Source organism: Gossypium raimondii, chromosome 4 (assembly GCF_025698545.1).
Source record: "Gossypium raimondii isolate GPD5lz chromosome 4, ASM2569854v1, whole genome shotgun sequence".
Lineage (NCBI taxonomy): Eukaryota > Viridiplantae > Streptophyta > Magnoliopsida > Malvales > Malvaceae > Gossypium > Gossypium raimondii.
In genome coordinates, this window is record NC_068568.1 from 2,488,226 (window position 1) to 2,513,247 (window position 25,022).

Below are 25,022 nucleotides of genomic sequence, written 5' to 3' on the forward strand. Positions count from 1 at the left end.
AGATACATTTGGTCTTGTTAATTCTACATGTGCATCTTTTACCATTTTTAAACAACTTTTTACATTTTATAAATTTTATATGTTTTCTTTTATAAATTTATACAATTTTATAAGAATTATATATATTTAGAAAAACAGGTGATAATAATGTAATGTTCTCTTAAAGATCATGTAATTACCTCTTAATAATTTAAAAAATAAATTATTTAACGAATTTCAAAATTTTTAAAAATTTATTAACTCACGTGACGTGATAAACATTTTATATTAAACAAACCCAAAACCATATTGCCATAATTTTAGATCTTCATTGTATATTATGTACTTAAAGAAATATATTGAACGTTCATAACAACAAGTGGTTCCATGGTCTAGTGGTCAGGACATTGGACTCTGAATCCAGTAACCCGAGTTCAAATCTCGGTGGAACCTTATCTTCTTTTTGTTTTTCTTCCATCGAAGTTCAATTACAGATACATTGAAATAACATACTATAATTTTATTTGTTGCATCAAGGAACTCAATTTAAATTAACATCATTGTTGTTGTAATAATTAAATGAACGTTGATTCAAACGCGTTTAAGCATAATGAAAATAAAATGTATATATGTATAATATTATATTTATGGGAGAATATTTAATATACCATCGGTGCATAAATTCCAAGCTATCATAGGTAGATAATAACATGTCTCAACCTCATTCGTGTCTCTCCCTCACAAGTTGCGCACTCCCGCACGAGACCAGCGCCCTAGTTTAGATCAACTAGACGATATAGATATCATACTTGTAGAGTTAAGACCTTTTGGTAGTTTTCTGATTTTATAGTTATTTTATTGTTTATTGCGTTTTCCCAATTTTGTGGCTTTCTAAACTCCCTGTTCTAGTTAAAGGATAATCGAAATTTGATCTAATAAATTACTGAGACTTAATGTGTGCTTTTTTCCTCTTTGTTCTTTAGTATCAATGCGTCTTCTGTTTGAATTACAATTGTTCAAGTTTATTAAATATATTGTCGTATTTGATAGCTTAGGATAATTGTCATGTCAATTAGAATAATTAAATTTATAACTGTTTAATTAATTCTAATAATTTTAACAATTAATGTTCATCAAGTCAACCTTAAAACCTGAATTAAACTTTGTCAAATATAAATACTAAATTGAGCACAAAAAAAAACACAAATCTTGCATTAAAAAGAAGTGTCGAACTCAAATACCTAATAATATATTAATCTTTTAATTACCCTAAATTGAAGTATCGATATAATAGACTAAGCTTCTTTAAATGTTTTTTATTAGTTGAATTATCTATATGTTTTGGGAAATTATTTGCTACAATATCAATTGAACAGATAATACGATTAAAATGTACCATAAATATATGTACTCTTTACAAATTTAGAATTTAATTCTTGTACTTTTATTTACAAGATTTAGTACTACTTTTCAATTTCAAATTCCAGTTTCAACTGTTAGCACCGATAAAATCATTTTGTTAAATTCGGGTTTATTATGAGTTTCTTTTAGTTACATGACTACCAAGTGAATATGTTTTATTAATTTAAAATGTCACATCCATAAATTTACTAAAAGAATTTAATTGTATTAACAATAGAAACTAAAATTTGAAATCTAAAAAATAAAAAGACTAAATACGAAATTGATTCTTTTTATCAACCCAAGGATGGATTGATTTTATTACTTGAATTTTAACTCAAAACATAATTATTTATATATAGTCTTATTAGAATAATTATTGTTATCGGCGCAAAAACCAAATAGGTTTGGGCCTGATTTTATTGAGCTCGCAGGAGTAGTTCGCAAACCGAGCTTGCTCTCCTGCGAAGTTACACGTGTCAGGTCCAGAGTAGGGTACGTGTTTGTATGCATGAAACCTACTTAGCAGATCATATTAATGAACAGTACCCCATATCATATAAATATACAAACATCACCATCTTAAAGAGACACAGAAAAATACTCAACAATCTAATTATATACGCTCTTATTTTTATGCTTTCGTGTTTGCATGCATAATTTGTAAAACCTTGCATTATCAAAGTTCAAATTAAGAAATGGTGGAGAAAATAAGAGGAAAAAGAGATTATGGTATTGAAAATAGATAATTTTCATTACAATTCATGAAGATAATAATAATAGAAGAAAAAGAAAAGAAAAGAGAAATGGGGTCTCATAGCATTGAGAATAAATATATATGATATTTGAAAGTTAGGCCACCAGTCTTGGACTTCATTGCAACTTAAAAAGATAAAACTCCTCAGCCTGTAAAAATACAAGCAAGAAAATTTAATAGAATATATATCAGCTCAAAAATAATATATAAAACAAGCACAATATTATATATATATATATATATATAAAGTAAACTAATGGTTAAGATGACTCCATCATCCTCGGTTCACTCTTCACCGGTTTTATAAGATTTGTACTTGTGAGAACTAAATTAGGTAATATGTAAATGTTGAGTACTAAACTTGTTATTATACTAATTTTAAAGGTCGTCATGTTATTTTTCCATTAACGTTTAACAACTAGTGATTAAAAAAAGAAAAGAAAAAACTAAATAGTTGAGTAATTATTTTGTAATTTTTCATGGGCCGGATTTTACCAAAATTTTAGACCCATTTGCTATGTCCGGTCCCAGCCCGCCCAAATTAATTTTTTTATATTATTTATATATATAAAAATTTAAAATGTAATACTAAAAAATACTAAAAATATTAAAATAAATGTTTTTCACCAAATTTAAAATATATATTTATATTTAAATAACATTAAAATAGGTGTAACTTAACAAGTAAATACCTCTAAAATAGTAACAAACTTAATAATAAAACAAAAGTTATACAATATCCAAACAATAGTAATAAAATAATGAACTGATAACAGAACAATAGAAAATAATAATAAAAAATAACAGATTTAAAAAATATATATTTTTGCTAATTTGGGTCGAACTGGGCTGGATCAAAAGATTTTATCCAACCTCCGACCCATTTTTTAAACGAGTCTTATTATTTTATTCAACCTGTAATTTTTACCAAAAATCTCTGAGTTTTCCGACCAACCAACCGATGATTGGCAGTTCTAATTGTAGGGTAAGGAAGTGGGTTTTCACAAACTGAAATATCAAATGGAGCACATGATATTTTGAAGCACTTAATCACTTGTCATATCTTTTTTGACTTTTTCTAGGACCTTAATTTTGGCGTTATGCGTTAATTATCCATTGATTTATGTTTGGTTATAACTTACTCCAAGTCCTTCTACTTCTCTTGCACTTACAATTTAGTCTTTATTTTTTTAATTTTCAATTATAAACATTATTAAAATTATCCTATTAAATTAGTGGTTACATAGCTACGAAGTGAATATTTTCTTTATTTGAAAATGTCATACCAAAAATTTTAAAAAAATAATTTTGATTGGACGTGAATTTTTAAATTCAAAAAATAAAGAGACTAAATTTTAAATGTATAAAAGATACGGGGACTTAGAGTAGATTTTATCCTTTATATTTTCATAACTTTAGAGCCATAAAAATTGAACAGATAATCCAGTTGAAAACCATGCAAACTGGTAGTAAATTTACCATCCCCATTACCTTTTCCTTTTCCTTCTCGATCACCGGCCGCCATTGCCGCCGCCGCCACTCGACTTATATTTGGGAATCGGAATCCGACCGGACTCGATATGTTCGAGATCTTGGATGAGGATTTCGTAGTGTCTCTTAACTTCTTCAGCAGTTTTATTACCACCAACAGCCTTAGCAACATTTTGCCAACGATCTGGTGTATCTTTATCGAACTGTGCCAATGCTTTTTCGAACAGTTTGTTCTGTTTTGGGGTCCATGTTGGACCTGAATCTTTGGAACGTAAAGAGCTTGAAGCCATTACCAGATTCAAATGTAAGAAGAAAAAACAAAACAAGATGAAGCAAAGATGTGTTTTTGTTTGGGGTGCTTGAGAGACAGCCATGAATGCTGTATTTATAAGCTGTGGGGTTTGAGCTTGAGCCACTTGGGGGGAATCTATATGACTCGTCTTCATTAAAAACCACATCTGTAAGAGAGGAGCTGTTTCCTTGAGACAAGCAAATTAAGTTAATTAAACTACAAAAAAAGGACAGCCAAAAACTGGGTTTTTGGATGTTTAATCCTGTAATAATAAGTTGGGACTTGGAAGATTGAGATAAATCTTTAAAGAAAACATATGAAATTGGTTAAATTTTGGATAATAGAAGACAAACAAAACTTGATAAATCTAGATTCTTATTGGATGATTTTATCACCCAATGGAATAGCATGCAAGTTTGACCTGTCTGTAAGGCACTCGGAGATTTTCTATTATTATAAAATTTTGAGGGGTTAAAATTTAAAAAAATTGTATTAAAACCGGGACGAGCTAGATAATTAATCCTTCGTATTCTGTAGGGGCCTAAAGGATAGATGTACTACAAGTTTTAAAGTAGGCGAGGTGAATTTTCTAACTTTTAAATGGGCCAAAATACAACCTTTCCATTTAAAACAATCTAGAAATGGATTGAATTGAACTATTTATGTTTGAAAAGCACTAAAATAATTATTAAACTATTTAGAAGGACGTCTTTTTTGGCTACGTCCCTAATCTAGAGTCGAGTCAGATTGAATCTCAAATAAAGTGAAACTCTTCTATTATTGTTTTTTATTATTATAAAAATTGATATCCTATTTTTTATCGGTCAATCCAACAAACGCTGATTAGCTTGTTTTTTCTATGTTAATTTTGGGTTTTTATCATTAGTGTAGGTCATCTTATGTTGAAAAATATAGACATAACATATATAACAATGGTAATTACATGTTATTATTTATTATTATAAAAGATTAGTTCAAATTTAAAGTGATCTAATTTGGTTAAAGTTTATTGAGCTTTAGTTATTAGATAAAGTATGAGCCAAATACGTACGAATACATTAATAACTAATTTTTAATTGATGATGGGCTAATTAGAAATTATGGTTAATACGCAAAAGTCATATATTAGGGTTATGGTTCCCAAATCATACATACGTAACGTTTCTGATATCCAATCTTTAGAAAAGAGAGCCACATTCTCTGAATTACTTGTGTACTAATTTGGAAGATCAAAACCGCAAGATCAAATATTTCAAGAAAATATTAATGGGTTTAGGTACACTTCCGCATTTGGTTTTGTTCTTGATGATTTGATATGATAGATCTTGGTTAATAAAATTTTATATCAGATCTGGTTTTACGATTCTAACATCTTAAACATGTTACTTGAGTTGAAGGGTTAAATACGAATATATTTTCAATTTTGTATATTTAAAGAGAATTATATCTTTATGTTCAATAAAAATACTAAAATTCTTCTCGTTATAAAAAAAATAAATTAATTTCAGTACATTGGATTAAAGAGTAGAATGATTTTCTATTAAAATATTATTTTTTATATAGTTAAAACCGTTCTTTATAATTATTATAAGGTAAATATGAGACTACATCATGTTAATTTTTAACCATAAGAATAGAAAAATGATGAGTTTACCTTGATACTAAATTTACCGTTTTATCCCTTTGATGAATGACAGCAGTGAAGTGAAATTAAAAAGAAAATCCTATCTGGACACTGACCATACAGACAAGAAAAGTGACACAGCATTTTGATTTGTCTTCAGATCATTGGTGTTTGAGCTTCTCTCAAACAGTGTTCCAAAAAGCTACCTGAAACCCTACTCTACTCATCTTTTTCCATTATTTTTTCTTCATTGGATCAGTCAACTAGAGCTGCTAGTTTTCTAGTTGGATAAGAGGATGAATTCTGTGTCAGTTGATTGGTTAGTAAGGTGGCCAACTTTTTTTTTTCCTTCTAAAAACTAATTTGTAAATATTAAAATTCCAACTTTAAATTTATTTAATATGTTATAATAAACGTGGATAATGACGGTAGAACGATAGTAAAGTAATAAGAAAATATAGATTTTACGTGAAAAACTTTTTTGAAAAAAATTCTAAACAGAGAAGGAGAAATTCACTTATATTGAAAAAACAAATGATACAAGAGGAGTTTCGACTACATCTATTTAAGGGTTGAAAAACCCTGTTCTAATCAAAATCAAATAGAAGAAGAACAGTTCTATACAGATTCAACTTATGCTGAATGGTCGACTCTCGACCCTTCGCCCCCATAGATCCTTTTATTTTGTCACTATATTTATTTATTTAATAAGTTATGAGATTCGGGTCACACAAACTCTAATATGATATTAATTTTTAGAAAAGAAAAAGAAAACAATGCATAAATTAACTGAGGTTTTGAGTTCATTGCCTTTTGTTCTATGAATTTCGTAATAGAAAACTTGATTTTGGGAAAAAGTATTTTGAAGGTTATTGTATTAGGTCTTAGATTACATTTTATCCTATTTACTCAGAGAAAATTAGTTTTTTATATGTTAGATTAATAAGTAAATTGATTATCTCTAATAAACAATTCATCCATTTTTTGCTGATGGAATAACCGGACACGTATACCTCATGCTGACGTATAGAGACCAGTTTTTAACATTACAAAATGGATAAAATTTTTAATAGGAAGACCGATTTTATCTTTGGTCTAACACATATAGATTAATTTGTCCATTTTTAGTAGAAAAAACAAACTCTAATCCGACTCTTATTATAAGAACCTCCATTATACTTTTAACGTTGATTCTCTCGTTGACATTTTTTTCTTCTAAATATAATAAATTAAAATATTATTTACTAATATCACATCATTGAAATTATTTATCAAAATATAAATTTTTATTATTAATAATTCGAGTTTCCATGAAAGAATAAAACAACAAAAGGTAAAAGGAGCATACTTACCCTTATGATTTTAGGGATATCTATCTATCTTTCAAGTTGGAAGAAAATATCATAAAACCCTTGAAATCTATTTATTACATAAATCTAAATCTAAAATAAAAATAAAAATAAAATAATTATATTATTGTTATTATTTGCCTATGCATTTTATTTAATTTATATTTTATTTTTAAAATAAGATTAAATAAATTTATTTCTTTTTCAAAAATAAAATTATGATTTTGGTGTTGATTTGATCATTGATGTGGATATTATGCTGAAAAAAGACATTGGAAATGTTGTTCATTTTGGACCATAAAATGATTATTGGGTCATTGTCTTGAGAACCAAAGGACAAAGATACACTGGTCCGAACCAGTAAATTACTGGTTATATGATAGTGATTTTTCAGAAATTAAAAATCCCAATTATTAATTTCCAGCCCAATCTGATCTTTCCTACTGTTTCTATGATTTGACTTTTGAGTTTATAAACATCTTAATGATTTTAAGGGATAATATACATGAATTTGGTAATTAAGTTTATTTTGTCTCGTAAAATTAGTAATTAAATTCATTTTAATTTTGAATTTGGATTAAGTTAAGATTTAACGGCATGATCAATGTATTTGAAATATGATTGAATTAATTGGTCAGATCGATCAAATTAAAAATTAGTTGGTATATCGGTCCAAACAAAATGGTTAAACAGATTGTATCAGAAATTACTTAAAATCGATAAAAATAGAAAGTTAGTAGTTGAATAGGTTGAACCAGTTTAATAATTTTTTTATGAATTTTTAATTATTTATTTAATTATTGTGGGTCTAGCGGTTGAGTCGATTAAACCCGTTGAATTGAAATTAGTGGTTTGATCGGTTCGATTTATTAGAACAATTGTAACACAACATCACCTGAAAAATTATATAATTCTTTTTAATTTTCAAGTGATGATATGAAATAATCTCAACGAAACTTGAATCTAGTTGTTAAGTTTGAAGTTCAATTATTCCGTAACAAAGCTTTGGGTTGTGAATCTTGTTATTATAGTTCATATATGAAGAACAATACATTTAAAGCTAACATGTCTTGAAAGTTAGATTGGATTGGATCAAGTAATTGGATACCTTGAAATAAGGAGATCAAATCGTAATTGCATTGAAGAATGATCTTAAAATATTTTCCGAATATCTTAGACTTTATTAATATATTGTGTATATTATTTTAGTTGCGATTTAAGAGGGAATTGATTGTAATTGATCTAATATGCAAGTCTCAAACTTTATATATTTGAGGAGACTTGTATAGATCAATATGTTAGCAAATATTTAAAACCTTACATGTATAGAGAATTAGCGCTGACTTATTCATTGATGAACCTGTTTTTGTGAGTATTAATAGAGTAAATAAGTGTGTTACTTAGTTTACAACTGAAATTTTAAAAAAAAAATTTAGACGGGAGATCTAAATACGTATAAAAATGAGGTTACTACATCAGAATGCGTTAGGACTTAAATCATTTGTTACATAAGATTGAAAAATAGTAAATTATCTCAATGAAATAAGCTTTGTAGGCGTAGAGATCAAACCCAACTACGAACAGTCCTTTTTTTCTGTGTTGTTATTGCAATGCCACTTCCAACGAGCACTGCCTGCTTTTAAGCCTAAAATATTATCCTTAAACTAAAGTGAGAGCATATTTTAAGCCTAAAAGTTCATAGGCTTTTGTGAGTGTGTGTGAATGACAGGCGTCTACGTAGAAGAATGAATTATGGTGGCCTTGGTTTGAGTGTACCAAGCTCTTTTTTTATCTTTTTCAAGTCCCCACTTGGCCATAAAACGGTGACAGTTCAAACAGCTCAAAAGCTCTCCAACCACTGGCACCTGGTCCATGCAATCAACTAGAATGCACAATCACGACAAGAAATAAAGAATACCCAAACATAAACACGAATCTATTTCGAGCAAGAGGGAGATTTTTCTTTGAAACAGAAGAAAAAGTGTTTTGGGTTTGAGAGGATAAGCAAATAAAAACGTACTAGTATTGGGTACCAACCAATGGGAATCGTGGAGAAGTGAATGAACTTTTTTTTTTACACAACTCGACAACTTGACTTGGTTTGATGTTTTTTTAATCATTTGGAACAAGATCAAAGTCCCCTCAAACTATAGCCACACATATATATATACACACACGCATATTATGTATATAATCTTAAATGTTTGAATCTTTCAGAAATGGCGTCAAACAAGAGTTCAGAGGTTTGATTCTCTAATTACTATTCATAAGTATGAGATTTATGAACGAGTCTTACATATTTGAATGATGATAATTAGTGTACAAAAAATTAATGAATAAAAAAGTGATGGATGAGTAAGCAAGTGGGTTGGTGAAACTCAACACTAACGGAGCCCAAGAATCGATTGACTAGCATGTGATGAGAATGGGAAGTGACTAACTTGCTATAATAGGAGCATTGGTATGTGTGTGATTTTTTTTTTACAATGCTTTCTTTTACCTATAATCTCATCTCAACTCTTAAATCAAAAGGAAAAAAATACTTAAACTCAGATCCTCCTCAAAAGTACCAACTGAACTAGAGCTCATCAAGAAAATTGTTGGGTCATCTATAATAGACTTAAATTTGGGGAATTATCAGTCAAGAGTGATAATAGTGTAGTAGTGAAGCTGGTTAAGGATCATGATGCAAAAAACAAAGGACTTACCATAGTAAAACTCATCGAGGACCTATGCAAGCAACAATTTGGCTACTTCCTTTTTAAGGAGGATTATTTTGTTCACCGCTAGTTGAATAAAAACACTTTACAAGCGAATTTAAGATGATGTCACGTTTCATTTTTTATTATTTCATTATTCTCTAAAAACAAATAACATCATCATAGACCAACTGCTCCACAAGCAATGTACGATGTAATAATCCTCTATCCTATTACAAGTTTTGAATTGTTGATGTCAGCAATCAATTACACGCAAACTAGCATGTTAGCATAATAACGATTGAGTTGACGATTGTTAATAGCTACATCATCTCAATAACGATCAAAGACGTTTTTGTATTGGTTAAATTTTAAATTTTCAACATGTATCGTACTCAATCCATAGAAATTGAAATAACTAAACCACAATCACAACATACGTTGATTTCATTTGGAATCAAATCATGTAAATATTCTCAAAAAAATTAGAAAAGAACCATTCACCTAGATTAGGGTTTCAGCCAATCAAGATTGAAACAATTAGTTCCAAGTTAGGGAGCCATCTCCAGCTTCTTCAAAGCAAGTTATATGAGAAGAAAAAAAAGGGTAAGAAATTAGTGAAAAATTCCAAATTTCCAATAGATTAAGTAAAAAAGAAAATAGATATAATTAGAGTTTCTATGAATAACGAGCGATTCTACTATATGCTCAGGAAAAAGTACATACTAAAATTTCCAACCCTATATTAGGGGGTGCTCGTGGCCGAGTTAGGTCGAGTTCAGATCGGGTCTAAGTATGATATTAACAAATTTTATGTTTGTTTAAACTCGGTTCGATCCGAAATTTGGACCTAATATTTTGTTCAAACCAGCCCATATTTACAAAAGATTAACCCAAACTCATTTTAGGCTCGTTTATATTATTTTAAAAAAATTAAACTATATTTATATTATATTATTTTAATGTTTAATAATTTTATACATTTTTTATTTATTGTTTTTATATAATCATTTTTACATTATTTTAATGTTTACATTAGAGTAGTATTATATATTTAGTATATGTTTATTTTTTTAATATGTTCTAAATTACATAATATATAAAAATAACATAATATAAAGTATTATAAATTTAAAACTACTCGGGCCGAGCCTGGGCTTAATTTTTTACCCGAGCCCATTTTTCGGACATGATATTTTTATCCAAACCCTCCCAAATTTTGAACGAACTTTCGAGTCTAGGCGAGTAGCCTGAACTATGAATAGGTCTACCCTATATCAATACCAAAGTTTCTAATTATGCTCTAATTAGATTGGTAATTGATAGAAATTTTAGTACGTGCTTTCTCTTCTTTTTTTTCCGGAGTGCACTGTAAAATTTGGCGAATAACAAAACAAGTACCTTTCCCGGGTACGATTATTACAGGAGCAAATTTGCAATTGTGGACGCAATAATCACTAACACTTCCTTGAAAAACACTGCAAAAAAGTATGAAAAATCTTGAGTTGAGTATGTGTTTGATTTTCTTTTAAAGAAATTTGTGTATATGAACGTCTTGTTTTCGTATTTGCGTCCAAGGGTGAAACTAGAAATTGTGTGATGGAAGATCGAGATCAAATTAAAAAAAAAAAAACCGAAGGGCCAAAACAAAAACAATTGTAATCAAATGTTAATACTTAAGAGGGAATTAAATTGAAGTATTAATACTTAAGAGGAACTAAGGTTGCAATTATACCATCAACCAAGGAGGCTAGGAAAAAAAGAAAGAGTGGACCTAGAATTGTTCATGGGTCGGGCTACCCGCTTAGGCTCGAAGGTCCTCCCGAAATTTGGAAGGGTTTGAGTAAAAATATTAGGCCCGAAAAATGGGCTTGGGAAAAAAATGCCAGTTTAAAGTATGGGTCGAGCTCGAGTTTGAACATTCAAGGCCTGAGCCCTGCCTGGCCCTTTTTAAGTTTATAATACTTTATATTATGTAACTTAGAACACATTAAAAAAAAACTTATACTAAATATATAATACTACTCTAATGTAAACATTAAAATAATGTTGAGATGACTATATAAAAAATTTCAATAAATAAAAATGTATAAAATTATTAAACATTAAAATAATATAATATAAATATTTTAAAAAATAAAAAAATACTATGAGTATGCTTAAAATGAGCTTGTGTTAGTCTTTTGCAAATATGAGTAGGTTTGGGTAAAATTTTAGGCCCAGATTTCGAGCCGGGTTTAGGCAAACATAAAATATGTTAATATTATGCTTGGGTCCAACCCGACCTGACCATGAACATCGTTAAGCCGACCTAATACGCAAGAGAGAAGAGCAAAGAAAAGAAAGGGTAATTTTCCATATATTCTCGTGGAATGGTAGAGTAACAAAAACACAAGCATTAGGGGAAGCTCAAAAGTATATTTTTATAAGAGTTAAGATTAAAGTACAATGTTACGATATACTAATTTAAAATTTCAAAGGGACAAACATAAGATTTCTCATTTTAGGGGGACCGAGAGTCGTGCCAACTCTCCCTAACGCCACCCATAAAAGTATTAACTTCTAAATAAGTGTTAACGTTACTCAAATTCGAGTATAAACAATGAAAACAAGTATGTATATAAAACGAGTATATTCATTTTTATTTGGAGGATTCTTTAATCATCATTTCTCATACCCATCAAACATGAATACTTGAAGGTATAAGGGAAAAAGCAAACCTTTGTATTAAGCTTCTACCACGAGTTCCCATAACAACAGCTGCAGGCTTCACCCTTTCTGCTTCCTTGCAAATCACTTTGCCTGCATCCCCCGACACGATTCGAGCCATCGTCTTTACCTGCGATTTCAATCCGTAACTGTTAATGTGTGCATGAGAAAGTATTTTGTAAATACGTAATTACCTTGAATATATTAATTATTTCTTTAATTTTTAGTAGTATGGAAGGGACAAAAGAAATATATTGTTCTTTCTTCAATAATTTTTGATCTTTAGTGGACCTCTTAATAGGATTCGAACCTAAATAAAATTCTGACCATCTACCAGAGAAAAAAAGAAGGAATGGATCTTGTAAGATTACCAACAAATTCTTCGATTTCTTCTAGAAGCAAATGATTATTCATCCGCTTCTCACAGTTCTATGACTAGCGGAGGCATTGAAGAATATCTAGAAAGACACTTGGAAAATCGGTCTGATTCTTTCTTTGTTTGAAGAAAGGAAGGGTCCCAAAGAATGAAACTAACCAACCTATATATTTTGCATTATGAATCGATTTGTGTTCATAAAAATTGTTGCCATTTTCCTTCTTAATAAAACAAGGAACTAATTTGCCCATCACAAGTCAATATATTGAAACAATAGACAAGAGATGAATGCATCAAAGATTAGTGTATGTTTAAATATTCCTACACAAGGCACACAATCTCCATTGATTTGGCAATATTAGAAATGGGTTTAAGCAGGGAAGTGAAAATGGTGAGGGTTCATCTTTAGGGACAGCAAGGTGCTTTTATGATTCTCTATCTCCAAGAGAAAATTTTAGAATAGAAGGTGTGTTTGACATTGATGTCAAGAAGATTGGTGGGAATCATTTTTTAATTTCTTTTGAAGACGAAGAGATGCGAGATTAAGGTCGTGGTTGAGGACTTGGTTCTCTGAGATTGAGCCTTGGACCAAGCAGTCATGTAAGAGGTGTAGAGAAACCTGGTTAGCAGTGTTTGGGTTGCCTTTACATGTATGGTCTTATGAAATGTCTAAAAAAAATTGCCAGACTATGGGGTGATTTTGTTTCAATTGGTGGAGATACTCTAAAAATGCAAGATTTTAGGTAATGACAAATCAATTACAAGAGATTAATGAATTCATTACTGTTCAATGTGGTGATAAGAGATTTTTTGAATCAAAATTCTGTAAAAAAGAGCACCAGAGGGAAGAAGGCGAAGCGACCATTGAAGTGCAAAGCAAGAACCCCTGACGACAAAATTGCTAATCTATCTCTCACGAAGACTAGCTATCTTAAAGGAGGCAGAGGAAACTCTTTTGCTGGGAAAAAGACTGGGTTTAAGGTCAGTTGGTGGGGATGAGGAGATTATAGATGAATTAGCATCGATGGCAATCAATCGACTCAGGGTTGTTTCTGGTTGCTGAGTGGGGAGATTGAAGTGTATGCAAAATGATGATATTATCTTGGAACATTCGTGGAGTGGATTCTAAATCGAAGCAAGTGGCAATTAAGCTGGTTCATGAGACTACCAGGAGTCCAAACTCGCTGAAGTCTCTAACCAGGTAATTCATAGTTGATTTTGCTTTTTCAAGTACTACAAGCAGATTGGGGGGGGGGGGGTTGCAATAATGGTTAAGTCTCTGTTCCAAATTAATGAAAATTTTTGTGGGTTAGGAGGAATTTTATAGTCTGTTTGAATTTTGAACAAGTGAGTTTGCATGTCTATTTTACAGTCTATATTCGGAGTTTGTGGCTGCCCCTCCTAACAATATTGTCTTTGATATTCAAACTTATGTTCTTCACGTATAATGTGCCTTACTATTGCATGATATGTGGTTGCTATTGGTTGTAATATTCTAAACTGGCTTTTATCATATCAATAAATTTTATGGTCGAGTAAAAAATATATATAAATTAGCAAAACTCAACAATACTAACTTCTCAATTTTCACAAAATATGAGGATCAAATTAATAAAAGGACTAATTTATTAATTTTCATAAAATATAGGGATGAAATTCAAAATTAAACCGAATAAGGACTAACCATGGCAATCTGAAAAGCCTCCACACTGAGCTTCTCCATAAGTGCTTGACTGGCTTCATAAATAATCTCACTTCTAACACCTATTATAAAAGGGAATTTGAGATGTATTAACAAAATAACCAAGAAAAGAAGTGTTAAAGGGTTGGATTAGACCTGTCCATGGGCCGGGCCGGGTTCAGGTTGGGCCCAGAAAATTTTTTTGGCCCGACTCTTAGGTCCTGGCCCGGCCCGAAATATGGGCTTGAAATTTTACCCAGGCCCGGCCTGGGAAAAAAATAATAAGCCCGAGCCAGGCCTGGGCCGGCCCGGTTTTTAATAAACACAAAAATATTTTAAAAATAAAAATATTTTTAAAGAATTTTAAAATTAAAAAATAAAAAATAAAAATATATATTTATTATATTCGGGTCGGGCCGGGCCGGCCTCGGGCCAAAAAGTTGAGCCCGAGCGCGGCCTATTTTTTAAACGGGCCTCGTTTTTTGCCCAAGCCCATATTTCGGGCCTATTTTTACCCGAACCCTCCCATATTTCGGGCGGACCGTCGGGCCGGGCCGGGCCGCCCGGCCCATGGACAGGTCTAGGTTGGATATATAGGAATAGGTCCTCAACACGTTCGATATTGCCTTCAGTGACGGTTTTGCCTCCCGATCCTATTAAGAATTTGATGAGACGGTGAGTAGAGACGAAGTAAAAAAAAAAAATTGTTGAGTGAAAGTTAAGATTATAAAATTGAGGGGTCAAAACTAAAAATCTTCCATTAAAAATGCTTAAACTAGATTATCAATTTTTCCAAAGAGCTAAAATTATAATTTTTCCATTTAGTCAAAATTTTAAAAAAAAATCTAAATTGAATATTTTAATACTGGGAGGGTCTAAAAAGCAATTTACCCATTAGCCAAAAGGCCCCTGTCCACCCCTTTTGGCTACACCCGTAGCGTTGGGTTGGGTTCATAGAACAAGAACGCCTCTTCAAGTGCTTAAGAAGCTTAAGAAGATAAACCGTGCAGGTTACTCATGGTTAAACTCTAATTCGCCGCCTCTTCAAACATTAAGGCTCTCGCTAAGATCAGGAGACGGAACACCCGACAATACCTGAAATGTCGGCATTCGACCCTTAAAAAAGAAAAAAAAGCAAGTGAGAAAATGATAACTGGAAACAGCATGAACGAGATAGAGTGTATCAGCAAGCCTAACAAGATGAATAAGAGCCCAATCAAAGGCATGTTTGCTATTAGGACCATGATCAATGGCTATCACTATATCTCTCCCTCTCCTTCTCTCCACCGTCCCTCTCTCTAAACCCGGTGCTGGAATTCTAGGGATCAATGTCGGCAAGAACACATCTCTATAAGTGTACTCTTCATCTTCCATTACCGTCTCCATTTTGTCTGAATTATGGTTGGTCGCCTCCAAGGCACAACAGTTACAAGGTTGATGTTTGAACATTGTGTGTGTCGTGTTCAAAAACCATAGATTTGTAGGCACGAGTTTGTTGCAATGTTTTTTGATGTTACAACCAAACCCCATTATTTTAGTGCCGATGACCAAGCATTAGGTTACATCTACCATGTCGCTTTAAGGAAAAAAGCTCAACGAAATTAAAGGGTTGACACAATACCATCACCCTTTGATTTTGTATTAACAATCATCATTTCTCTATTTGATGTTTGAATCGATTCGCCAATAAAATTTTGAGTGTGTAAGTACTCAAGTTCGAATCCTATTATTCACAATTGCGATTTATGAACTCGATTCTTTCCGAATTGATCTAGTTTTTGTATTTGTACTTTTGAAACTTATATATTTTTAACATTTCTTAGTACTACTCGTAATTCTTTAAAACCCTTAAGTTTAAGAATAATATGCACGTAATCACATATAAATCAACTTTTTTAGTTGTTGTAATAGCAATGGTGTTAATTGAATTAAGACCCGATCAACTCAAAACCTTAAAATTTTTAAAGCCGAATTCATTAAGTGGAGTACGCCCTTAATTGGATGGTTCAAATTGAATGTTGATGCAACTTCCAAGAGGTCCGAGATTACATTTGTTGATAAGCATATAAATCTTAATTTATTTTTGATAATTTTTCTTTTGAATTCAACTATTTAAGTCCTTAATTATTTAACCCTTCAACATTACCAAAAAAAAAAAAATTTAACCCATTTAACTTTTCGTCTCTTTTAGTAATTGAATTTTCATTTTTTATTAAATCACCTTAAAATGAATAGAAAAATTAATGATTGTTAACTCTGTTAATGCGACTTACACGTGCTTGTTGTATGGATGTCATGTTAACGTTTAATTAATTTTTAAAATTTTAAAAATATTAAAAATATATTTTATATTCTTTTTATACTTTTTAAATAATTTTTAATTTTAAAATACATTTTATAATTTTTAATATTTTTAAAATTTTAAAAATTAGTTAAGTGTTAACATATCATCAACATACCAATTCACGTGTATGCTACATTAGAAAATTAAAAAAGCATTAACTTTTCATTTATTTTAAAGATAATTTGACAAAAAAATATAAATTTAAAGATTAAAAAGACCTAAATTTTAACAATGTATAAAACTAGACCTAAATTTTAAAACCCAAAAATTAAAAAGACTAAATTCCAAAATTGTTTATTGGTTTATGTTATTGGATTATTTATATAATAAGTACCTCAAGAACCCAGAGTTCATGTAACCGAGCAACCCTCAATTTCAAGAAATTTGGGAACCACAGCTCACTTGGGAACAAAATCTGAAAAGTATACATCCTTTAAACCATAACCATATCAAGAACCTGTTGCTTAAACATTGTAGAGGGAAAAAAAGTGACTACAGGGAAGTCTTAAATAAATAACAGAAGAAAGCATTCAATGATGATAAACTCAGCAAATATAATTCTAAATAATAACTAAATTAAGGGGAAAAAAGATCCTAAGTGTTGGTGGCCCTGGTGTAAATCTGCTGGCTAGAATGGGCAGACACCAATCTAATCGACCCCCTTGCCATCAATTCCCTTATAGCCTTCCTTGCAAGTGATCCATTGATCTGTGAGTGTTCATGCAAAAACCAAAACTTAATAGCAGATTATAGTTCTCATATAGAGCTCACACATGCATAAGAACAGCAACCAATCTTACTAGGACTCGGTTATGAGTGCCGGGGCACGGATATGTGACTTATGAGCATGTTCAAATTTCTCATTTCTCCGAGATTTTTAATATAGGTATCAGATAAGAAAACAAAAAGGCCCGTGTACTAAGAGTTGAATTGCATTTTACCCTGTCTACTCAAAAAATGAGCAAATTAGTCTCTGTACATTAGTCAAGGAGCAAACTGATCATTGTTCATCAACATGAGGTATGCGTGGCAGTGTGATTGTCTGGTAATTTTGTTAGCCATGCCAGTTTCTCTTTAATCTAAAGCATAGGGACTAACTTGCCCATTTTTTTAGTAAAGGGGGTAAAATGCAATCTAACACTTAGTGCAGAGGCCCCATGAAAATTTTGTTGCATCTAACTCTATATTAAAAGTGTAGCAAGAACACTACTTCGAATAAAATTACCATGTTTTGTACAGCAACTACATACATTAATCAAATTCCAAGAAACTTAGATCCTATGCTGCTCCGACTCATTTCCGAGGACACTTCGAAATACTTGAAAAGAAATTTGAACATGTCACATTTCAGCATCGAACACACACCTAAATCCGAGTAACATCGCCTAAATCTCCAACATCCAGGCAAGAGACAAACATGAATCAAACTAAAACCTAATAACATACGAATTGTAAAAAGCAATGCAAAACATCATCCATCAAAAACAGGCAAACACAAAAAAAGGGGGGAATAATAACGAGAAAAAAGAGAGAGAAAAGTACCCTCATACGATCAGAAAGAATAGAGGGGGTGATGAGCTTGTATTTAGGAGCTTCAGAGAGAAGCTTGTCATAGGTAGCTTGATCAAATAGCACCATGTTGTTCACCTTCTCCTTTTGTTTTCCCTTGCTCCACTTCTATTTACCACAACAAATTAAAAACAAAACCAATAAATAAATAAAAACCCATTTCTTATCTAACTCCAAAAAAGCAGAAAAATTCAAAAAAAAAAAGAAGATGACCTTCTTCTTTTGTTTGCCACCTCCAGATTTTGCGGGCTTAGAGGAAGGAGGAGGAGCTTTGTCTTTCTTTGGGGCCTACAAAAGCAAATCCAAAAATAGAACCAAAACTATGTTAGTTTACAATTAAAAAACCAAAATTGATTTGGGAATTTTTTTTTTTTGGTATAAAAGGATTGATAATGTAGGGAGATGAACATACCATGGTATCTGCTGGTAAAGGAGGAGGCGCAGTTTTTGCAGGTGCGACGAGAAGTCTGGGTGGAAACGTGAGAGCCTTCTTTTAAGTTCTAAACCCTAGGGTTTGGTTGCTTTCTAATCTAATTTTTATTTCAGTCCTTGTACTTCTTATAAATTTTAAACTTAGTCCTTTTATTTTGGAAAAAAGCAATGTTGTGTCTATGAATTTGGAAACTTTTCTCAACTTAGTTTTTTTTTTGTCCATGCAATGATGTGGCACTATGGTATTGTAACATGTCATCGCCTAAAAAATCATATATTTTTATTAATAAAAACTTTAGGTGATCAAAGTGTCACATAATCCCTTTGGTCCTGTCAATTTTGAAAATGAGCAAATTTGTTTCCTCTCAACAATAACTACAAAAATAATTTAAAATTATTTTCATAAATTCAACATATTTGTAAAATTCCAAAATTTATATTTTTAAAAATTAAAAATCTAAAAATATATAAAGAAAGTTTAAATTTAAAAATATTCTAAAATAATAATTTTGGGAGCTAAATAAGTTAATTAATGATTTAAGTTTATCATACTAAATTTTTTTTGATTTGAAATAGTTTTCAAATATACATGGTTCAAATTTATATGCTCTAACAAAGAATTAGTTATACTATAACAAGATTTCAATTCGACATATTTAATTTTTTTAATTTAACTCGAACAATTTCACTCGAGTCAACTCGACTCGAATTTCATTTCACTCGATTCGAAAAAATTTCAAATCGAGTTAGGATGATAAAATAAGACTCGCCAACTCGAAATTTTTTCACTCGATTCGACTCAATTCGACCGAATACTCACCCCTACTTAGGCTTCAATTATTAAATGAAAATAGAAGAATGACTAAATTTTTGAGATAAAAGTTGAGGGATTAAAATTCATGATTGTTGACACCATTTTTTTGATGAAAACAGGGTCGACTTGGATTTTGAAAAAAGAAGGAAAACGGCCACCAATCCTTTTTTTGATGAGGTGTGATCGGGTCACCTCGAAAAGTGGTTGTTTTTAATAAACGATTTAATTTTTATTAAAACAACGACTTTGGTCTGCGAAATTCAGAAAAACGGGTTCGGGAGTCGGTTACGCACGAGGAAGGGTTAGCACCCTCGATACGCCCAAAATTGGTACCTAGTTGATTACTTAATGTATTGGTGTCGAAAATTAAAAACTCGAAAAGAATTTAAAAATACGATCCTTCTTTATATTGCGTTATTTTAAAAAAAAATACTTGGATAAATCAAAATGGAAAATGCCTTCTTACCTCGAAGTAACAAGATGTCACATTCAGTAAGTTAGGACACGACACCTCGTATTTTCGAGAGTAAGCTTGCATATATTTTTTGTTTAAACCTCATTTATTTCAATTTTAAAAGGATATTCGGTTATTTAGAATCACGAGAAAAATCGAAGCCCAGTGAGTTAGGGCACGATTTCTCGAATTTTCTAAATACGGAATATTGCCTTTATTTTCGAAATTTTATATGTTTGAAATTTAAAAGGATATTTTGTTATTTGGGTTTAATGAGAAAATCGAGACCCAGTAAGTTAGGGTACAATTTCTCAAATTCCCAAAATGCAAAATATTGCCTTATTGAGCAAAATTCATTTTGAATAATAGCGGGTAATCTATTTGAAGGTATGCATTTATCTCACTTAGAATAAAATAAAGCAGTCTAAATTGGATAACTATGTCGGAGTTTAATTTACAATACAATGACGTGAACTAATCAATACAATAATAAACATAGAGTAATGATACATGAATAAAATTATACCAATGGCACACACAATGAAAATAATCACTCAACACACATTATTTAAACATCATTATTAATAAAAAGGGATGAATAAATTAAATAACATATATAACAATTTCAAGATGAGTAGTATAGAGCAAATTAAAATAAATAAAATGTAGAACAAATTTAAAATGATAATAAATGAGTTTTAAATAAATAATGTGAAAACAAGATTTAAAATCAACTATATACAAAATAATTTTAAAAATATTATATATGAAAATTTTAAAATAAATAATAACATATATGTACATATAAAAGCATAAAACAAGGAATATCTAAAAATCTTGAAATGGATAACAAATGATTTAAAACAAATAGTAAAATTAAAAAAAGGGTACAAAGCAGTTTTAAAATAATTAATATATACAATACATTTTAACATAAGATAAAATAATATATAAAATACTTAAGGTAATAGCTAAAATTTTTACATTATCATATAAAATGCAAAAGGAAAAATTGTTCTTATATTAAACAATAAAACAAGGAACTAGAATCGATAGTGTATGTATACATATATTTAAAATATTTAATGTATATAAAACTTAAAATAAATAGTAATAAATCTAAAATAGTTTAAAATAATATAATACATTAAAGAAAATACTAAATATCAACAACAAAAATACAAATACAATTTAGAGAAAAGAAAAGAAAATATATAAAATGGAGATAAAAAAAACAAGGACGTGATTGAAATCAGAATGAAATTAAGGGGCTAAATCTTAAAAAAAAGGCGAAGAGGAAAAAGGGACCAATTCGCCACACACTGAAAGTATCAGGGATCGAAGGGGAAATATCCCAAGACCCTTATACGCGGCGTTTCGATGCCAAGGACTGCACATGGTCAAAGGACCCGATTGAAGCAGACACAGAATTCACGGTCCAAATCAAAAAGAAACAGAAAGTTGGATTGTGCCTCCACGCAAGATGGGGGGACTAAATGCGTAAATTACCCATGAGGGCAAAGCAGGCGCAAATCTCCCCCTTTAAACGGCGCCGTACCACAATCACAATAAAGGCTAAACATTTGCTTTATTTTCTGCTGCTTTATTCTCTACAGAGAACGCAAGAAAAAAAAAATTAAAAGGGGAATCCCCTTTCTCTGCTAGGGTTCCAGACCAAGAACCCCGCCGCCGTCACGCCTCCCCGCCCGGTGGCCGGAGCCATGCGAAGACGCTTCCTCTCGGCGCATTGAAGCGCATTCAGAGGTCGAAGTCATGGAACACGGGAGCAGAAAGAAAGAGAAAAGCTTTGGTCCCTCTCCCAACCCACGTCCGGCGACGGTGAAGCACCATCAACGGCGGGTCTAAGGGCCGATTCAGGTACTTCCTCTTCCTTTCTATTTTATTTTGATTATTTTTTAAGATCGATTTGCAGAAAAAAAATAAAAATAAAAATAAAAGCAAATAAATAAACAAATAAATACGCAAAAGATAAAGAAATGAAGAGAAAGCAATTCAAAACAACCTTTTTAAATCTTGTTTTCAGTTTTCTTATTCTAATCTCTGTGTATTCGTAAAAAAGGTAGAAGAAGATTACAAGGAAGAGATTTTCGGCTTTTATAGCCGATCTACACAACTTTTTATTTCTATTTCTTTGTCTTTTTGCTATTTGTTCCTTCTGTTGTTGTGTGCCTTTTGCATTCAATTTTTGTAGGTGTCAGAGCATGCGGAGGAAAGGCGGCTAGGAGCGGCGGTAGCCAGGCATGGCAGAGGAGGCGAAACGGCGTTGGGGCTGGAGCCTGGGCATGCGGCGCATGGAGGCTTGGGGGCTAGGGTTTCTTAATTTGGGCCTGTTGGGTATTTTGGGCCACTGTTTATTTTGGACTGTGTTTTTTTTGCTGGTATTGGGCTTTAGTGTTTTGGGCCCGGGCAAAATGGCTCTTACAATGATGTACAAAAAGCACATAGATTTGGAGCATAATTAGACTTTGTTTGCTTCACCATATCTAAACTATAAATTTGTCTAATTCTAGTTTTAAGAGATTTAATCTATTTTTTTAGTTCGACATAATTTGATCCCTCTGCTATTATATTATTATTAATAGGTTCAAACTGATAACACTATTAGTTTCTGACATTGAAGTGAAAATGTGATTTTTTTTTAAAAATAATCTTAATGTAACACCCGTTACTCGAGACCATTGCCGGAGTCAAGCATGAGGCATTACTTAGCTTATCTTACTAATTCGGGACATAAAAACTTGGTTTGAAATTTTATTTCACTATTTACAGCAATCTGTCCAATCGCGCAGCGGTTACTAAATTAATTATAACTTGAGCTACGGAACTCGAAATTTAACTCCGTAAATTTTCCCTGAAACTATACTCATATATTTACTTACCATAAAATTTTTAGAATTTTTGGTTTAGCCAATTAGTACAGTTTATTAGTTAAAGTCTTCCCTGTTTCACCACCTAACTGTCCTGACATCCTGTCACTAAAAATAAGTTTTCTCACTGTAGGATTTTCATATGAAGTTCTTACTTGTTTTTACAGAAAATAGACTCAATAAGAAATCTATAAATATAAACTATAACTCATAACCATTTTTATACAATTTTTAATGATTTTATGAACTCAGAACAGGGGACTCCAATAACAGTTCTGACCCTGTCTTACTAAAATTCACATATCTTAAAATATAAATTTCTTTTTGCTACACCGTTATTTTTCCATGAAAATAGGCTCAACAAGATTTAATTCCATATATCATTCACCCTCTAATTAATTTTATAACATCCTAGGTGATTTTTCAAAGTCACGTCACCATGCGGCCCGATTTACTTTCTTTGCAAAATTTTATCCTTTCATGATTTCCATGCATAATTTATCACCTAATCTTTCATAACAACAAACACCTTCATACTTAACCATTTTAATGACCATACATCATCAAATGCTTACACATCATTTGTTAGCACAATCATAATTACAAACATGCAAAATAACTAAATCTCTATACATGCCATAACTTCAACGTATTTCATCATAAAATACCGAGCAGTTGTGGTTGATAGTGTGGACGATCTCCGACTTCTTTAGGATCCTTGAAGTAGCTTTGCAATACTATAAGAGAAAGAGAAGTAAAAGAAGTAAGCATAAAGCTTAGTAAGTTTACTAGCAAATAAATAACAACATTAAACACAAATAATTAAACTCAAGTGACTATATCTCTAGTTTACTCTTTAGTTAATCTCATTCTAGTTCTCTTGCTTATTTACTTAGAATACTTGTGTGCATAACTTACTCATCTCTTGTTGCATCGTTGAACATCAATTGATAGTATAATAAGTTCTTAACTCTTATAACTTACCTGAGCTTGCCATTTATGCTTTAAACTGAACTTTCATGAATATGATTCGCTTATTAGCCCGTTGAGCTACATTGGAACAATAAGGATACTCGGTCTTTTTCGATAATAACATGCCAAAGCCATGTCCCGACATGGTCTTACATGGGATGTTCTCATCTCGGTGCCCATGCCATGTCCTGACATGGTCTTATAGGGACCTCTCATCTCGTATTAACGCCGTGTCCTGCATATGGTCTTACATGGGACCTCTCATCTCGGTGCCAACGCCATGTCCCAGACATGGTCTTACATGGGACCTCTCATGATCTCAAGGATGCCAATGGCATGTCTTACATGGGATCTCTTTACCCAAATGTCATGACATTTGTATCCAATACTATCCTTATGTATTAACGGGACTTTTTAATTTTTATTCTCTACCATTTCATGCTTGGGTCATCATCAAATAAATTAATGAAATAAATATATAATTGCTGGAAAATAACAACATTAATAATAATTATTAAAATATTGTATTTATTTACCGTAAACTTACCTCGGTATCAAATATAGTCTAATTCACCAACTTAGTCTTCAACTTTATTCTTCCCTTTGTCTAACCTCGAGTTTCATTCTTCTTGATCTAAAATAGCAAATTTAACTAATTTAATACTCACATTCATCAAAACAGCCCTCGACTCTAACTTTTTCAAAATTACAATTTTGCCCCTAAACTTTTGCATAATTACATTTTTGCCCCAAGGCTCGGAAATTAAACTTCATCCCTTATTCTTATGTTTTATGACATGATGAACATTTTTCTCTTCTATGCCAACATCAAATTCCCACTCTAACATGTACTTATGAACATTAGGTATTTTTACCGATTATGTCGTTTTACTCGTTTTCGCTTAAAATCGGCTAGCAAAAGTTGTTTAACATAATTTATAGCTTCATATTCTATCATAAAACATCAACATAAACACTTTTCACCTATGGGTATTTTTCCAAATAAAAACCCTAGGTTAAATTATTGCTAAAATAAGCTAAATTAAGCTATCGGGATCTCAAAAAACGTAAAGAACATTAAAAACGGGGCTTTGGATCACTTGCTATGGAGCTTGGAAGCTTGAAAACCCTAACTATGGCTTCCCCCCTTGCTTATTTCGTCCTAATGAAGAAGATGATGATTTTTGTCAT

At 31.3% G+C, this 25,022-nt stretch overlaps 3 protein-coding genes, 1 long non-coding RNA gene and 1 other non-coding gene across 5 annotated transcripts; 2 read left to right on the forward strand and 3 right to left on the reverse strand.

The window, feature by feature from the left end:
* The first annotated feature begins 360 nt into the window (after window positions 1-360).
* TRNAQ-CUG (transfer RNA glutamine (anticodon CUG)) lies at window positions 361-432 on the forward strand. The gene has a single exon. It is a non-coding gene; the product is annotated as a tRNA-Gln (tRNA).
* Window positions 433-2,118: 1,686 nt separating this feature from the next.
* LOC105779588 (protein RADIALIS-like 3) lies at window positions 2,119-4,197 on the reverse strand. The gene is made up of 2 exons (XM_012603403.2): window positions 3,629-4,197; window positions 2,119-2,286 (listed from the first exon to the last, which is right to left on the reverse strand). Exon 1 carries the CDS (start codon window positions 4,084-4,086, stop codon window positions 3,649-3,651), a length of 438 nt encoding a protein of 145 aa, XP_012458857.1. The 5' UTR covers window positions 4,087-4,197; the 3' UTR covers window positions 2,119-2,286; window positions 3,629-3,648.
* A 4,493-nt stretch (window positions 4,198-8,690) lies between these two features.
* Window positions 8,691-15,744, reverse strand: LOC105779586 (universal stress protein PHOS32). Its single transcript, XM_052629880.1, has 5 exons — window positions 15,513-15,744; window positions 14,362-14,441; window positions 12,313-12,431; window positions 10,994-11,070; window positions 8,691-8,758 (listed from the first exon to the last, which is right to left on the reverse strand). Exons 1-5 carry the CDS (start codon window positions 15,742-15,744, stop codon window positions 8,691-8,693), a joined length of 576 nt encoding a protein of 191 aa, XP_052485840.1.
* A 1,360-nt stretch (window positions 15,745-17,104) lies between these two features.
* On the reverse strand, window positions 17,105-18,817 carry LOC105779589 (40S ribosomal protein S25-4). Its single transcript, XM_012603404.2, has 4 exons — window positions 18,684-18,817; window positions 18,485-18,559; window positions 18,245-18,379; window positions 17,105-17,410 (listed from the first exon to the last, which is right to left on the reverse strand). Exons 1-4 carry the CDS (start codon window positions 18,684-18,686, stop codon window positions 17,297-17,299), a joined length of 327 nt encoding a protein of 108 aa, XP_012458858.1. The 5' UTR covers window positions 18,687-18,817; the 3' UTR covers window positions 17,105-17,296.
* A 2,737-nt stretch (window positions 18,818-21,554) lies between these two features.
* LOC105779591 (uncharacterized) lies at window positions 21,555-22,540 on the forward strand. The gene is made up of 2 exons (XR_001129076.2): window positions 21,555-21,849; window positions 22,184-22,540. It is a non-coding gene; the product is annotated as an uncharacterized LOC105779591 (long non-coding RNA).
* The last annotated feature ends 2,482 nt before the right edge of the window (window positions 22,541-25,022 follow it).

Excerpts from the sequence above, each read along its gene's own strand:
- LOC105779588 (XM_012603403.2), bottom strand. The coding sequence starts at position 4,086 with ATGTGGTTTTTAATGAAGACGAGTCATATAGATTCCCCCCAAGTGGCT.
- LOC105779586 (XM_052629880.1), bottom strand. The coding sequence starts at position 15,744 with ATGGAGACGGTAATGGAAGATGAAGAGTACACTTATAGAGATGTGTTC. Across the intron at positions 11,071-12,312 it reads GGTAGAAGCTTAATACAAAG|TGTTTTTCAAGGAAGTGTTA; the intron begins GTTTGCTTTTTC and ends ACTTTTTTGCAG. Across the intron at positions 8,759-10,993 it reads AATAATCGTACCCGGGAAAG|GTGCCAGTGGTTGGAGAGCT; the intron begins GTACTTGTTTTG and ends TGCATGGACCAG.
- LOC105779589 (XM_012603404.2), bottom strand. Across the intron at positions 18,380-18,484 it reads GTGGCAAACAAAAGAAGAAG|AAGTGGAGCAAGGGAAAACA; the intron begins GTCATCTTCTTT and ends TGTGGTAAATAG. Across the intron at positions 17,411-18,244 it reads TTCTTTCTGATCGTATGAGG|ATCAATGGATCACTTGCAAG; the intron begins GTACTTTTCTCT and ends GAACACTCACAG.